Source organism: Varroa jacobsoni, unplaced genomic scaffold (genome assembly GCF_002532875.2).
Source record: "Varroa jacobsoni isolate VJ856 unplaced genomic scaffold, vjacob_1.0 scaffold_1042, whole genome shotgun sequence".
NCBI lineage: Eukaryota > Metazoa > Arthropoda > Arachnida > Mesostigmata > Varroidae > Varroa > Varroa jacobsoni.
In genome coordinates, this window is record NW_019213944.1 from 94,053 (window position 1) to 110,104 (window position 16,052).

The 16,052-nt window shown below is 43.0% G+C and overlaps 1 protein-coding gene and 1 long non-coding RNA gene across 5 annotated transcripts in view; one reads left to right on the forward strand and one right to left on the reverse strand.

Annotated features, from left to right (window-relative positions):
- LOC111266022 (uncharacterized) overlaps positions 1-14,730 on the forward strand; it is a 17,385-nt gene extending 2,655 nt beyond the window's left edge. The window contains exons 2-9 of one of the 4 annotated variants that reach the window (XM_022843135.2): positions 1,931-2,532; positions 3,690-3,854; positions 4,577-4,912; positions 5,122-5,311; positions 5,565-5,731; positions 6,344-6,470; positions 7,949-8,164; positions 13,969-14,730. In XM_022843135.2, coding sequence (XP_022698870.1) covers positions 1,931-2,532; positions 3,690-3,854; positions 4,577-4,912; positions 5,122-5,311; positions 5,565-5,731; positions 6,344-6,470; positions 7,949-8,164; positions 13,969-14,609 — 2,444 coding nt within the window. In that variant the 3' untranslated portion in view covers positions 14,610-14,730. Of the gene's footprint in view, positions 1-1,930; positions 2,533-3,689; positions 3,855-4,576; positions 4,913-5,121; positions 5,312-5,564; positions 5,732-6,343; positions 6,471-7,948; positions 8,165-10,897; positions 11,614-13,968 lie in introns of those variants that run through there. The other 3 variants (XM_022843136.2, XM_086970757.1, XM_086970758.1) reach the window with 3 other exon arrangements.
- On the reverse strand, positions 4,702-14,746 carry LOC111266024 (uncharacterized). Its single transcript, XR_002683818.2, has 3 exons — positions 14,725-14,746; positions 5,701-5,804; positions 4,702-4,790 (listed from the first exon to the last, which is right to left on the reverse strand). It is a non-coding gene; the product is annotated as an uncharacterized LOC111266024 (long non-coding RNA).
- Positions 14,747-16,052: the final 1,306 nt, after the last annotated feature.

A 16,052-nucleotide genomic window follows, 5' to 3' on the forward strand; every position in this document is an offset into this window, starting at 1 on the left:
TTTGTGCCTTTATCGTAATAAAATTACAAAATATAGCGAATTTCAGCAGAAATTTCACTCTATCTTAAGTGTGATCAAAGGCATGCCACCATTTGTTAAACGTCAGTTTTCTAATGACAGCGACTGGATGTGACCCATAATATCTCGGATATGCAACTTCAAAGCCATTCACCTAGAGAAACGGGCAGTACTTTTCGACAATCCAATATAAACTGATATAGTTAGGTTTTATCTTTAAAAACTGCAAGATAGCGGAGTGGCCTGCCAAACCACTGAAGAGAAGCTTCTCACGATAGGGTTGATTTATAGTATCATAGTGTTGGATATTTAAATACGAGCTTTAGTTAACATATTGGGGTTAAAACAAATTCGCTACTCCAGCTTATTTAAATATCTTAATTTTATCATTTATTTGAATTATGTACTTTGGTTTGTTTTTGCGTGTATTTCCATTTTTCACCAAATAGAAAATTTTTGATGGATCCCTCTTTGTGAGTTGAACGAAATCAATTTTTGATTTGAAAAAAATTGAGGTTCACCATATTTTAAACAAGGTTTTAGTTGTCGCACATTCATTACACTATTCCAGAGGTCGAATCCAATGGCATTGACTGAATGCGCGCATACAAGTATCTAAGCAAAAAACTATACATAGCACTGTATAGTGGTGCTAAAAGCTGCTGAAGTTATAATAATGTTTTTATCAGAACTGGCACTCGCAGTAGAAAATGGTCAACAATAAATTTCTTGTTCGCGGATGAACTAACTTTACCGGAGCTGCGATGTACAGGTCTCTAGGCTTTCAATAATACGCCTTCTTGGACTATACATTTTTTGCGGTGCCAAATGTCTTAAAATATAGGCGTTCTTTTATCATTTGATCGGTCAAACAAAGTTTTGGTATTCTGTCGTACTATGACACTTTAAAAAATGTAAGAGTTATGGTTGCAAACGTAGTTTTCGAATAAAGAGGCTTCAATGACGCGTTTGTTTAGCGTTATTGTAGGCGACATTCATACACTGACTAACCCGAAGTGACTCCTATTAGTAATAGATCGATATTTAAAAAAAAAAAAAAGGAATATCTGTGGTAGAAGTACCGGACAAATAGACTACTTGATTAGTAGTAATTATAATAACATCTTTCTTCTTTTGACTGCTTTCCGTTTCACAAACAGCTAACCACTAACCCCGTGAGGTGTCAATCTGTAAGTCAAAAGCAACGCTTAATAAGTCTTGCATATGTTATGTGTACCTATGTTATGCAAAAGTAATGAATTCGTGCTTTGTCTGAGCTTCGCGCATACAAAATACTGAATTAGAGTTTTACTTTCTTTTCATTTCTATTTGCTTCTGCTCCATGAAAATGTCTAAGATTCTCACGCCATACTTTAATTTTTTATGCGGACTATGGTTTGATTACCACATTTTTGCTTTAAGCGATTGTTCTTTGCACGTTGGTTTTATAACACTTGTGTATGTCGGCACCCATACTATATTGACTGTACATACTCATATGTACTATATAGACTGGAACGTTTATTTTGACTATATATTGATTTTATCGATGATATCTAGCATGCAAATATGAATCATAACCAGCCAAACTTACTAATGAAGTTGACCCTAAATTCAACTACTATAAATAGCATGTACGCTTGCTGTCGATAGGATGCAAAAACAATATTGTGCGGAAAACATGTCAATAATATTACGTACATTAGAATGTATTGTTTTCTCACTTGTTTATTGTTTAGTTTTTTTATTTTTTTATGAAGTAAAATGGAAAAATTAGTATACGTTAGCTGACATGAGGTTTGACTATGTTTCCTTATTACGAGTCACTAGCATGATGATTCCCTGGTTTCTCGATTATTGTCATTTAGTTCGCTGAACTGATCGTAGTTGCTTGCGTATCCTGACTGCGCAGGCCTGGACGTCGCCGGGCGCGCAGGGGAGCTCATCGAAGGTACATCTACCTTGGGCGTCGGGCCTTTCGGCCATTTGCCCGGCACCCTGCAGCAGTTACAACAGCTACAACCAAACCAGCTGTTCCAGCTTATCCGGCAAGAGGCCGCCAACAGCACTCCAAAAGATCAATCAGTTGCGCATCTGCAATCGTCCCAGCAGCGTTCTCAACGACACGACCCCAGCGACCAGCTCAACGGCAAAGAGAACCAAAGGCCAGGCGGTGCAGCTGGTCCAACTGCAGTTATCCCTAGTGTTGGCCTCGCCAGTTGTAGTGCTGGAGGTGGAGGGGCGCTTCTTGCGCACCTCGCAGAAAGCCAATCAAGACAGCAACAGAAGGAGCTGTCCTTTGGGGGCCTGCCAAACCTTCAGGGCCTTCAGGGCCGGCACAACGCTTATGAAGCCGATGACTCGGAGCCCGAGGAAATCACTTCGGACCTCCACGATCGGCAGGGACCGCAAACACCGTCCGGGCATCTGCACGGCCTATTCCAAACTTCTCCGCCGGCCGCGACTGGGCAGCATCTATCCCACGCACACGTGGAGCTGCCACCGTTTGGAAAGGTAATAGCTACTTAGGTATTATATCTGTCTTTGATGCAGGCAGGGACATGTAAATTTGGATTTTTGCTAATGAGTTGTTTATAAATTTGTATCTTAATAAAAACAGATCTTTTAATTAAATCCTTTATATGTTCTAGAATTGTTAATCCTGGAGGTCATAATTTTTCAATAAAACCACCATTCGTCACGATGACAGCCTCAATTTGGGACCAAAACCAGTTGCAAGACATTTTCAGTACATTTTCTATTATCCGCAGATAACTTCTTGATAGTGACCGAGTACCAATCCACGTTTAAAATTGACAAAGTATCGCTCAAATACGTTATCTATGAAAAATTTCAGCAGAATTTAATCTTATGGCAATAGGAGGTAAATGAGCCATGAAAAATGCAAAGAGTATAAATGACAAAAAAAATTCAGAAAATGCAAAAAAAAGGGTAAAATTCGCAAGAAGGCTAACTATTAAAGTTTATATATGAATAACTTAATTAGCAATACATCTAAAACGGCCGTTAATTTCTTAAAAAAAAGTTCTAGTGTACCAAAAATACTTTTCAAGTCACTTTGATAAGTTTTGAGCTGTTTAAATTTAAACCCGATTTATGAAATTTTGGCTCGCCTCGTGGAAATCACGTAATCAACTATCCTTTATTCTAAACAGGGCTAACAATAAAATTCACATCTTTGGAAGAGATTTTTTGTTCACTCTAATTTATAGCTTTCTGGTTTTGTGCTGAGTTGAGGATAAGAAATGTATTTATTTACTTTTTTAATTAACTTAGTTTCTAATCTAAACAGCGGCCTAAGCATCAGCAAATACGGAACTAATTCTTGATGGATATAATGAAGTATTAATTAATGAATGGTTAGTTTGCTTTAAAGATCTATCAATACACTATGTTTGGCTCATTAGCACTTGACACAAGCTGTCGAGATTGGCCTAACAAGAAACCAGGTAAATTCTGCTAAATGTAAAGCCGTCTTAGAAAAGAGCGTTTTAAAAGGCGCCCCACAGTTAATCAAAGTAATTCAGCTTTTTTTGCAACTTGCAGCGGTCTATAGATGAGTCTGTATGAAGCGTTCATCTGTCTGTCACTTGCATATAGTAGATATAGTTTATAGGCTTAACTAATGCATCTTTTCCGACTGTGCGCAGACATCGGTCATCCGTGAGACGAGACAAGCAAGCAGTAGTGATCAGCTTGTGAATAGCTGTGGCCCAATAGTAATTTCGTCCTCTGGGAGCTCACCCCTAAAACAACAACCTCTAGGCCTTCTTAACGTAAACGGTCCTTTACTTCGACTCCCGTCATTGAAGCAGGTAAGCCCTCATAAACACACAAGAGTTCAATATACGAATCAATAGTCCACGAAAGTACTTTGAATATATCCTAATGTGGTCCAGTCCACATAGCACTGCCTCACAATATAAAGAATTAAATAGCTAAGTTTATCAACATAAACTGTGTAGAATTGATGCATTTATTTTTGCTTTTACAAAACTAACAAACGTTTCTTATTCTTTTTTTTATTTATCTATTATTCGTTATTATTATTATTTGTTTTCTACTTACGTGTTCTTCAATTTTGAGGTAATAACATGTAATATAATCAACTTATCACACGAATCTTCTAAAACGAGATAACCTTTTTAGGGTACGATGTCCAATACCGAGACCAAGGTTCAATAATCTTCAAACTCTAAAGTTGAATACTGGATGTCAATGTATATTTAAAGATGTCTTTTAGATTAACTAATCATCTAAGGTAGTTTTTCCGGTAATTATTTTCGAAGAGAATTTCGTATCCGGAGACGACTGGAGTAGAGGAGGTGACGTGTGCCTGACAGCAAACCGAGTTAGATTTAAGGACTTCCATACTTTCGAAAAGTATTTAACCACTTAGATTGATCTTTATTGCTTAAAAGCTGTATCTATAAATACTAGCATAATCATTGTAACGCCAAGCGTGAGCTGAAATTATATTCTCTGATGCTAAAGTCATATCCTTGTGGTTTGTTGTGCAATGCTGAACGTGCGACAGGAGGATACCGGTGATCACCAAGACGAGAATCGGCCTTTAAGTGGATTTCTACCGACGTTTAATTTCCCGTCAAGTCACGGGCTAAGTATACATCCGATTAATCCAGTCAATTCTGGGGGAAGCAACTCAAACTTGATTGCCTTAGCGGCCTCTTCACTGGAAAGCAGCTCCTCCTTAACGTCAGGCGGACAGGCCAACTCCAACGGTCTGCAAGCTCAAAACAACAACAACAACCATTTCACGCCGAGCACTGCTCCGTCACCTTTACATTTTTCTACAGCACACTCACCGCACTCGCAGGCGTCTGTAATTATGGACCCGCAGCACCTATATCAGGTTAGTCCATGTTCGGCTTAAATTAGCATCGACGTGAATTTGAACATCGAAACCCATGTGCAAAAAGTAATTTACAGAGATTACGGAAAAATTATGTTAAAACGGCTGCATAACTTCAAACGTATGGTAATAATAATAGGAAGTTAAACGTTAGTTTGATATCAATGAGTCTTGACAAATCTTTTCCATGGTCGTTGTTTTCGGCGTAGTTGCAAGCCGCTCAACAGGTGGCGGCAGCACAGCAGCTCGTGTCGTTGGGTCAGGCGGCAGCAGCCGCTCATGGCGGGCAACCGCCGCCGGTATCAGGTCTTCAACTCCTCAATTATGCTAACCAAAACAATTCCAACAACAACTCGTCTAACAATGGCAGTAGCGAACATAACCTTGCCGTGGCTTTAGGTGAGTAGATCGAATCCAGCCTTCGAACAGACTCTGGATTAACAAGAACGTACTATGCAGAAATTCTACAAAATATATCGGTGGAGCTCTCTTACAGACTTCCATTGGACCAAGCCCTTTTTACGAGGGCGCTTCATTAATTTGTTAGTAATGTTTCATTATTGTTCCTTTTGTCACTGTCTTTACCAACAGAGCAGTCTATTAATCCCTTCAATTTATTATATCTGTTGTACGCTATGTTAATGGCGACCAGGTGTTTCAGGCTACGCAGGTGTCGGCGGCGTGGCAGCCACGCAGAACGCGGGTTCTGCCACACCAGAAAAACCGTGGCCATGCCCGTCGTGCAAGATTCCGTTCGCATCCGCAATTGAGCTGCAGGCTCATCTTACCACGCACACGCAGAAACCGGGCCAGGTAAAGGTGGTGGTCCTTTTGTCTCAACTTTTCGACACTTTCGACCTCTACTTGCGTTTTCGCAAAGGCCATGTTTATGCTAAAAGGAACAAACAATCAATAGAACTGGCGTAATCCACATGGTCTTTGTAACCTATGCCAATGCAGAAAATAATGACAAAAAAAAATATACACTTCTTCGAGATTCAGCACTCTACAGCTTGTCTAAATTTACCCGCAAATTAATCGGACAAATTCATTCGTTGATGTCACGTAAAATTACGACTAAATTATTCAACAGTCAAAATATTTTTGCTTGAAAAGTGTCTGCATAACAAACAGGATTAATATTAAGAATGTATCTTAAGCTTATATTCAAATTGTTGTAAGCTACCGTTTGAAAAACGTTTTTCTAAGTATTGAAGTAGATCTTTATCTTTACTAATCTGCTTTAAAGTAAAAGCTGCTTCCTATGCAAATTGTGGACTTGTTTACTACTAGACATTTTTTAAAAGGCCAGTACGTATATTACGCACTTCAAGCTAGCGTTTGTCGTGAGCTTGTGAACTCAAAAGCCAATTAGATCTATATTTATTAGATATTGTTCACTGACCGGTGTTCAAACGTTATTGTTTTTAGGTCGAAGGGCGCAACATTCCATGTGAAGTGTGCGGAAAGTTGTTTGCTACCCAAGACCGAATGAAGGCTCATATGCGTTCAGCTCACCAAGCCGACAAGAACTGCTCGTGCAGCATCTGTGGATCAGGTATAACATACTTTTTAAAGGATTTGCTATTAATCATTTTTCTAGTATTGCGGCTACTCAATTAATGCATGCGAACTAAATTGGACAATATTGATTACGTTAGTTTAAGTAAAGATACTTTGTTTGTGTTTCACGTTTTCCTGAGTGCTTCATAACGTCCTCGAGTCTATTGTATAGCAACTACTGCACAGACACAACAGTGGACGCTCCCGATATTCAAATGATACCTAATATTTTGCATATGCCCTTAAAAAGTTGAAAAGTTTACATGCGATGATCAAGGCATAAGCTCTAGTCAAAGAGCACCGTATACGTATGGACCTACATACTTTACTCTTGGTTGCTTTTGGGAGTTTTCTATTTAAGGATTCAGAAAAAAATAAGTTAAACTTTTTGCAAAAACAAAGAACAGATCAGGATGCTGATGTGTCTCCCGTGTGTCAGCAGATACAGTAAGATGTGCGGGTGTGTCTGTGTGAAGGGGCGTGTCTGTCGACTCCAAGAAGTTAAATGGAGCAGGACCCAACCGTTTATTAAACATGTCTAAAGCAATCTCTCTCTGTCTGTCTCTCACTTTGTCTTCTTTTTCTGTGTGATCCTCCTCTACGGCCCCTTCTTTTCCCATTCCTTTTCTATTCTAACCAATTCGTTTACCAACAATGCAATTCCTAACGGCGTTCGGTAACATTTGTGGATATTTTGATGTAATATTTTTGTTCTTCCGACGATTCAAAACATCATTTATTATGTGTTATCCCACTTATTTTTGGCCCATGCCTTATACACATCTTATCATTGAAATGATTTCGACGTTATTCATTATTCCTTTTGCTTCGCGTACCTCTTCTGCTTACCACAAACAACAACCGCATTGGTCTATCCCCTAACCTGACTACCAAATTGACTTTAATAACACCTTGGTACCCAACTCTACCCCCCGATATCATCATTGGGCCATATTTCCTGTTACTGAACGCTGCCAATCAAATTTTCGGGCTTATTTCCGTATATGTATAATTAACAATCTACATGTAAATAATTGACTTTGCGCATTGATATGTGTTCGACAAAACCCTTGTTTATGCGTCGATACGACAATGGGTGGTTGTCTGGTTATACGTTCTTCTACCTTTCTAATCTGCTCTAAACTTTGACATGTTATTCGGCTGACGGGTTTCTGCCACTGTATAATTTGCTGACTCAATGTCCTGGCTCATTCGTCTTTGACGGTGTCTTGGATTGGTTATTCCGTTGCGGGACAACCTTGAACCTCGTTGGCTAATTTGTTGGGCTTTTCGCACTGGTACATCATTGGCTCCCTTTGCCCCCAACCTCGTCCCCTCATTCGGTTGTTGACTGCTGTTGTTGTCTGATTGGTTACTGCTGTCTGGCGACAACTTTCTGTCTGATTGTCCGGCTGTCTGTTTGGTGCCTGGTTTCATTCCCACCCACGGGCGGCGTATGCCCCCAATCCGCAGGATTCAGCTACCGCTGCAAGCTCCTGGACCACATGAGATCCCACAGCGGTGAGCGGCCGTTTCACTGCGACGTTTGTGGACGAGGCTTTTCGCAGAAGAACCACCTCACGCGGCACATGATGATCCACACCGGGGAACGGCCGTTTGCTTGCGAGTTTTGCGGCAGAGGCTTCTACAGGAAGGATAAACTCACTAGACACAGGCGCACACATACTGGTAAGTTTGTTTTTACACCTGCTTTTGAAAAACAAAAAGTGCACCCCGTTCGGCGCACAAATAGCGACTCGACTGAAAACGATCTCATTAGAAAACAGAGCTCGTACCAATTCTATGCCCCGAAAACCATGTGTCCAACTATCCACGACCAGCATTTGAATAGATCAACCAGCAACATTCCTTAACCAATTGCCTCTTTTCCTGTGCTCTCAGAGGCGCAATTATCGTCGGAGTTTTTTTTTATGTACACTTCTACAAATATGATTGTCCACCAGAATGTCGACCATTCAGTCTTTTTTCTATCTTGGCTTACTTTATGAGTCGTAAAGGTCATAATGAAGAGTTACCCTTCACCCGATAACTATGTCTGTACCCAGATCGGTTCTTTTATCGTTAATCTTCTTTGCATCGCATGCGCTTATGTAATCTTATAAATTTCTTCGTAGTTCAGATCGAATCGCATAGAAATTTATTTGAGATGTATGTCAATTCTGTATGGTTTCTTGTTTAACATTGCATGGCGGTTGACGTGCTTGACGAATGTAGCGCTTTATACATGCCTATCGAATTTTCCTGATAAAAAAGGGGCGTCTCCATTAGCAATGGATGGTGGCTATGGCTGCATTCCTATTCGCCCTAGTAACTCCCTATCCCGAATTATCAACGTACTACAGAATCTAGGCCTTCAAGGGCAAGGGCGCTGCCGGCAAACCATGCAAGCGTAAGATGATGTTACATTCCTTTACGTGCACGGAACTTGTAAAGGTCAACAACGTTGGGCGTAACACGTTCTACTCCGGTTGCTAGGTTGCAACAGCTGACTGACTGATGACGCTTGGTTGATTGTGACTTCGCGAATGTCACAGGGGGACCGACGCAGAGTCTCTTAAGAACACTTTTTTATGACAGGAGGTTCAGACGGTCGACAGAAGAAAGCAATATTATAGTAGAAACTTTTTATTCATTGCTGTTGAACGAGGCTTGTTTGAACAGCAATAGTGACAACAAAATGCCGAGTTATCTAACTACAGCTGTAAGAGATGACGAGTTCGAATAGTGGCAAGAATCAGTTGAAGTTGTTATGTACTGTATCAATTGTATTCCTTAAATTTGCTTAATGCCCGGCCTACATTACATAATATATATACAGCCGCCTTCTGGCGTTCGCAATTCGTGTTGTTCTCCTCGTCTTCGTCTTCTTGTTGTTACTGTCGATTCTCGTCGCGGTCGTCGTCATCGTCGTCGTCGTCGTCGTCGTTGTTGTTGTTGTTGTTGCCGTTGTTACCGCTGCTATTTTTGCTGCCATACTCGTTGCTACTACAATGCTATAGTGTTACGAGATCTGTAACGTAACGTGGTGAAAATGAAGCCTCAACGAGAGTACACCCAGTTCGCTGGTTGGCTGCTTGCTTGTAGAGAGCTCCAGTCGGGGGTAACGGAGATGTGCGCCTGGGTAAGCGAGTGCCGCAAGCTCATCAATCAGTCACCATCCGTTGCAACGATGCTGGTGATACTACTTCTGCTGCTGCTCATCAGCTGCTGGTTTGCTACTCTGCTCAAGGGGTAGAAAAAGGGACGGCGGGGGGCAGGAGCGGGTGCCCTGGGAGATGACATCCGCTATTTAGAAGAATCACAGAAAGACAGCTTCGCCATTCGCTGAAGATAAACAAGAACAGTGTGGAATCGCGGTCGCTGACAAAATTGGGATAAGAAGCGAATTTAGGCAGAAAATATTTATAAGCAAAGGAGCGGTGTATAGTGTCACTTCCACTTTTATTGGGCGTCGAAAATCCTTAATCAAATACGCCTAAGTCGCTAACATCAGTTGCCTGATTATCGTCCCTTAGTTCATCTTTGTAAACGATGTTGGTGCCGAAATTAAGCGAATCGACTACCAAACACACCGGTCTGTAGTTGGCTAAAAGAGGCGGACTGAAATTTTTTCGCGGAGCAAAACGACCCCGCCATTTACGTAAGGCAATCAGTAACTGTTAGCAAAACCTTTTGCCATTCCTCGCCTGCATCGGTCCTCCTGGTTCATTGTCGTGTTCAGACTCTACGTCCTCAGGCCTTGCAATGTTCATCCGAGACGAATTCAACTTCAACTTGATCAGAGTGATGCCGTGGTCTGGCAGCGCCCTTTCCTTTCAGCTCGTTGTACGTTACACACGAATGGTCACACTATTTCCATCCTGATCTCTGGGATGTTTTTGAATCTGTTCTACACATAACTGGTGGAAGATAGTTGCAATGAGGCAGGGCTAAGGAATAATACAAGAAAAAGTACCTTGCCTGTCCGTGCGCTCTCCAATCGCCCGGTGAACCAATGGTCTTTAAGGCGCTGTGTTGCCGCTGTTTGAACCCGCAGCTCCCTTGATGCGAATGAAAACAGAGCCTATCTTATGTGTTTCGATTGTATGAGTCTTTTGTTAAGAAGGAAGAAGTAGACATTTAAGCAAGCGGCAGAAGCTATAGAGTAGCCTGGAAGGCAGAAAAAGAGAGCGAAGGAGCGAAAGAGAGTAGCAACTGGTGGTCAGATACGGCATTCGGTACTTACGGCCAACTGGTCACTGACAAAGACAAAAAAGAAAGTGCAAGTACAAATGGAGGCGGGTTTTCACTGTAGTAACTGATTATCTGACTCGTGTGTTTGGGATCTCTGTTTGCTGTGACGCTGTGGGCACTGGTTGTACTCCTGCTCCAACAACTACGACAACAACTCGACCACTACAGGCTGGCCTCCGGGCGAGGCACCGAAGGCGACGAACGGCGAGCAAGTTGGCATGGCGCTGGCTCTGATGAACCAGTCGGTTCAGCCGAGCAGCGGCAGCGGCGGCGCGAGCGGCCAGCAGGGCGGGGGCGGCGGGGGCGGCGGCCGCGGTGGGCGGCGAGCCACCATCAACCCCGTCACGTGCCACTGCGAAATCTGCGGCCGCGGGTTCACCGAGCGGGCGCATCTCGCGCGGCATCACATGATCCATACGGGCGAGACTCCCTTCATCTGCCCCGTCTGCCAGAAGGGCTTCTACAGAAAGGACAAGCTCAACGGCCACATGCGCACGCACACTGGTATGTCCCCTCTGACGACCTACCTAGCTACGACCACCTGAGCAGCTACAACAACAACAACAACAATACAACTACCACTATGAGTCTGATCATGCTAATAACGATCAAAAACACCAAAAGTGATACCAGAAAAAGAGACAAACGACAAAACAACAACAAAAGGCAAAATCAAGCTCAGAGATACGCACGTACATAGACGTCCACGCACAAACACGCACTATACATGGAAGACGCACAATCAGTTTCCGACCTCCTGGGTGTCACAATAATTTAGGATATGATTGACCCCCGAGTCATGTAGACTGCAAGAACGCGACTTTAATGCTATTTCATTGTTACTTATAACAGTAACATTTAGATCGGGCTAACTGACTGCGCATAGTACCTATAGCTCGTTACTTAAATTATCAAAAAAATATATATTTAACGCTTTATACTGCTAAACTGCTAGCTATGGCTGGCTGTTGTTGTTTGCATGACGCTTTTGATTTCGTCTGAAAAGAGTATTGAAGGCCAAGTCTATATGCACTGCTCAGTGCTTGCTTACCTTCATCCGTATAGATAAACTTGCCAGTGCGTTTCTACATTTTAATATGTACTAAATGCACGCCTGGACTCATCATTGAACTGCTACAAGTTCGTCAAAATAACTATTGTCACATAATCAGCGGAACACGTAGCGAGCTTGGAACATGTCAAGTTAGCTTAATAAAAACTATGTAACAGAGTCAACGGTTTTCCGTAAAATGAGTTGAGCAGTACGATGAAAGCTTAGTATTTTTAAAGTCAAGTAACACGCCCAGAAGATTCATAAACACGTTTCTTCAAACATCAACATGTCGGCTATCTAACGCTACTACAACGGCACAAATACACAACACGTAAATGACAACGGTTAAAAGAGCATCATGACCTAGCTATTCACTAGTCAGTCGACAATAGGCAACGTTACATTCTTCTAGAAAAGGAAAGTGTTCCATGCGTCTCTTATATGCTCTCGCCTACGCCGTTCTTTTTTTAATTACTTTCAGTTTAACAAAGAAATGTCGACGTTGGTAAAAACACAAGCTGATACTCTCATATAAAATATTAAGCATACAAATTGATAAAGATAGCGATCGAGTAGAACTTCCTATTCTCTATATCTAAATGGATGAGTTTACCTTGTCGATGCTCTGAAGCACTTCGTGCAATGGATGACAATATGTGGTCGATAGATACCTTTACATAGAGTTACTATTATCGCTAGAACACAGAACTAGATTAAGTAAATATCATGAAGTGTAGACGAACTCTACAACACCTAGATCTCATGGTTGCTGATAATGACTGACAAGCACTGTTCACTGTTGGCTGTTGAAACCAGTTAAAGTACGAACCTGACATCTACTATTGTCCGATTTACGAAGTGGATAAAGTCATACGATTCACAGCAAGAGCGATCATGTCACAAGCATGTCACGATTGCAAATGTTCCCTCAGATCGTGTAAAAAAGGAAACAATGTCTTCTGGAAGTAGCGTGGAAAGACAACGCTAGAGATAGCTGGAAAACAAGTGCGACTCGTGAAGCTTTTGCATCCGCTATACCTGCTTTTGTTGCTGTTGTTATTGTCGTGGTTGTTGTTTTTGTTGAGCTGCTGCAGGCTGCGTTGATTAGCTTCATCGATCGCTCAATATTTGGGATCGACACGTTTATGTATAGTAAATGCGATTTTGTGAGGAGAATCGACTGTAATATGGCAAGGGAGCATTCGAGGATCGTTGTATGTTATTTTTCTAGTTTTCTATTATTCCTCTCGCAGAAGTAAGCGTGGGTGCCGGTAGCTGCTTCGCCCACTATAGCAACAACAACAAACTGTAGCCGGTCTGGCCTCCCTCTCCTCTGCGTTTTATGGTAGCCTCGAGTGAGGCGTGTCGGAACAATAATAAGCGCGTCCACCGTACAAACAAAATCTAATCCAGCATATTTATATGTATATATATCCCGTGTCACCTGCGACCATTCCCTGTCGGACACAATATCCTGCCAACCCATGCCAAAATCTCTTTTTCCGTCACATGTCTTCCTCTGTCTTTTCATCATATGGCCTTTTCTACAACAATTACTATTTACCACTAATGCGTAGAATATAATCTACGAATGTATGTACATACCATATGCTTTATAGGTGCATACATTTGTATCTATTAGAATTAGCCGTCCCACGTCTAGTTCCACGGTGACATCTTGTGCACGCGTTCTTCAACTAAATTTTAACAGCTACGACTATTAATAACTCGACTTTCACCCAGCCCATCCATCCTTTTATTCATTCATTACCGTTGTTGTTGTTGTTGATCCGATCTGGCGTGCAGTGTGACGGGATTTAGATTCAGATCGATCGTTGATTGATTGGTTAGCTGATTAGTGGACTGATGATTAGCTCATGATCATTGGTATAATGCTAAATGCAGTTGATGGTGCTAAGCTTCACGATGATGGCTATAATAAAGGAACCGATGTTTCTTGAAACAGACAAAAAGAGATGGATTGATATACATATAGAGACAACATATATAAAATATGCTGATGAATGAATGAACGTGATTGTGGTAATGTTGGCGATGATGATAGTGGTGATGTTGCTGCTGGTGGATGTTGGTAATTGTGGACGTGGTGAACGGCGGCGCGGGGTATATGGCGGCAGAGTGGTTGCCTAGCGTTCGTTCTGTTCTCTGTCGTTCTCTGTTCTAGGAGAGAAGCCGTTCGTATGTTACGCGGATCCCAACTGTGGGATGGGCTTCCACAAAAAAGAGAAATTGGCCGATCACATGCTGACGGTGCATATGGGCGCGGCACTGCCCGCCGTGGCGGGAGCAGGGGGCGCGTCGCAGCCGCGCAAACCGCGCAAGCCCAGCCACCCGCAGCCGAGCCACGCGCAAGGGCAAGGCCAGGGGCAAGCGCAAGGGGGAGCTGGCGCTGCCACTGGTGCGCCCCAAGGTCAAGCGCAGGGCAGCGGTGCGGGCGGCGGTTCGGCCGCTTTCGGCGCAGGTACCGGTGATGCTGGTGCCGGCGGCGATCGTGGCGGGGCCCAAGGGGCGCAAGGTGGTGGCGGCGGCGGCGGCGGTGGTGCTGGCCAGGGCCAAGGCCAAGGTCAAGGCCAAGGTCAGGGCGGTGCTGGTCCTGGTCAAGGTCCGGGCCAAGGTCAACAGGGTGCCGGCCAACCCGGCCTGCCGCTGCAGTCTAACTGCCTCAAGTGCGGCCAGGCCTTCTCGGCTCCCAAATGGCTGCAGAAACACAAGTGCAGCTACGCAGCCGCGGCGGCGGCCGCCCTACTGCAGGCCGGAGCCCACAGCTTCCTGTACGCATCCCAGGCACCGGCCGACGTTGCCTAACGGTAGACTAGGACTAGACTAGGACTAGATGACAGACTATAGGTGATGACTACTAGAACTAGAACACTATTACCTACTTTCTACTACTACCAAGGCTCTACCAAACTCTACTTACTCGATTTCGGCTCCTCTACCCAATCAATGTCGAGCCAATTACAACAACAACAACAGCAACAACAACAACTTCTTCCACTTCTACATCTGCAATTGCAGCTACAAAGAACAACAATAACAACAACAACAACAACCACAAATTATAGATTGATAATTAGTAGGTGTAAGCTAGGACTAGATCTAGAGAGAGAAGCCTACCTAGACTAGCTTAGATCACTAGACGCGACTTGGTCACTAGCTGTCCTCGAAGACGATACATCAACACAGAGGATGACTGTCTGGCTGACTGAGTGACTGACTGGACGGCTGGATAGATGATCGTGCTGCTGGAACACACAGGTGCCTGAAGATACAACTCGTAGAAGAAGAACGACACGAATGAAAGAGCGAAAGAGAATGTGTGAATGTATCACAACAAATACAAAGTAAACGTGCGGCAAATGCTGGAGTCACACGACTGAACGTCAGAAGGAAAGAGAGAAGCACAGAGAGGGAGAAGGGAGCGAACACAGAAGACTTGAGAAGCGCACGCGGAACAGCTACTTGAATAGAGAAAGAACTAGTGCTTCTTATCGACTGTCTATCGTTGTGGATGTGATACGACGCTCGGTGGAGCAGCGGTGAGAGCCAACGGAGCGCTGCTTACGAAAGTGAAACAGCTAAAAGCAGCGGCAAAAGCGGAAAGCGAGTGACAGAGTGTGTGACGAGCGAGCGAATGTTGCTGCTGCTACTGCTGGTGGAGGGTCGCGCGAATGCGGAAAGACAGAGAAGGTGGGGCGCAGAAAAACGCCAAAAGAGAGCTCCTTCACAAGCAGTGTGTGAGTAGTGCTTGTCAGTTGTATGATCAGTGTCCATGTCAGTTTACTACAACTACTAAGTTAGAACCGTAATCATATAACACTTCTCTATAAAAAATTAATCATATTCAACTCTAAACCAATAGATTTAAAAGTACTGCCTTTTCTACTACAGTCCTAATATGTATAGGCCTGCGCTTACGAAACCTTCTAGTGACATCCAGTGAAGCAGGTAGGAAACGCATTTTAAAGAAATGCTGACACCAACATTTTTGAAAATATTAACACAGATAAAATGTGGTGTCTCAATCACTTTTGAAGACAAAAAAATCTTGCACAACATATATATATATGAACGGAGAAAGCCGACGTGAACATAAATATACCCGTGAATAGGTAATACATGCACGACTCAAAAAAATATGGATGTATGTTTCTGAGTGAGTGGACGACCAAACGCACACAAACACAACGACAAGCATCTATACGTAATACCCCTAAATACGGAACAATCCACACGAGTTATATATAT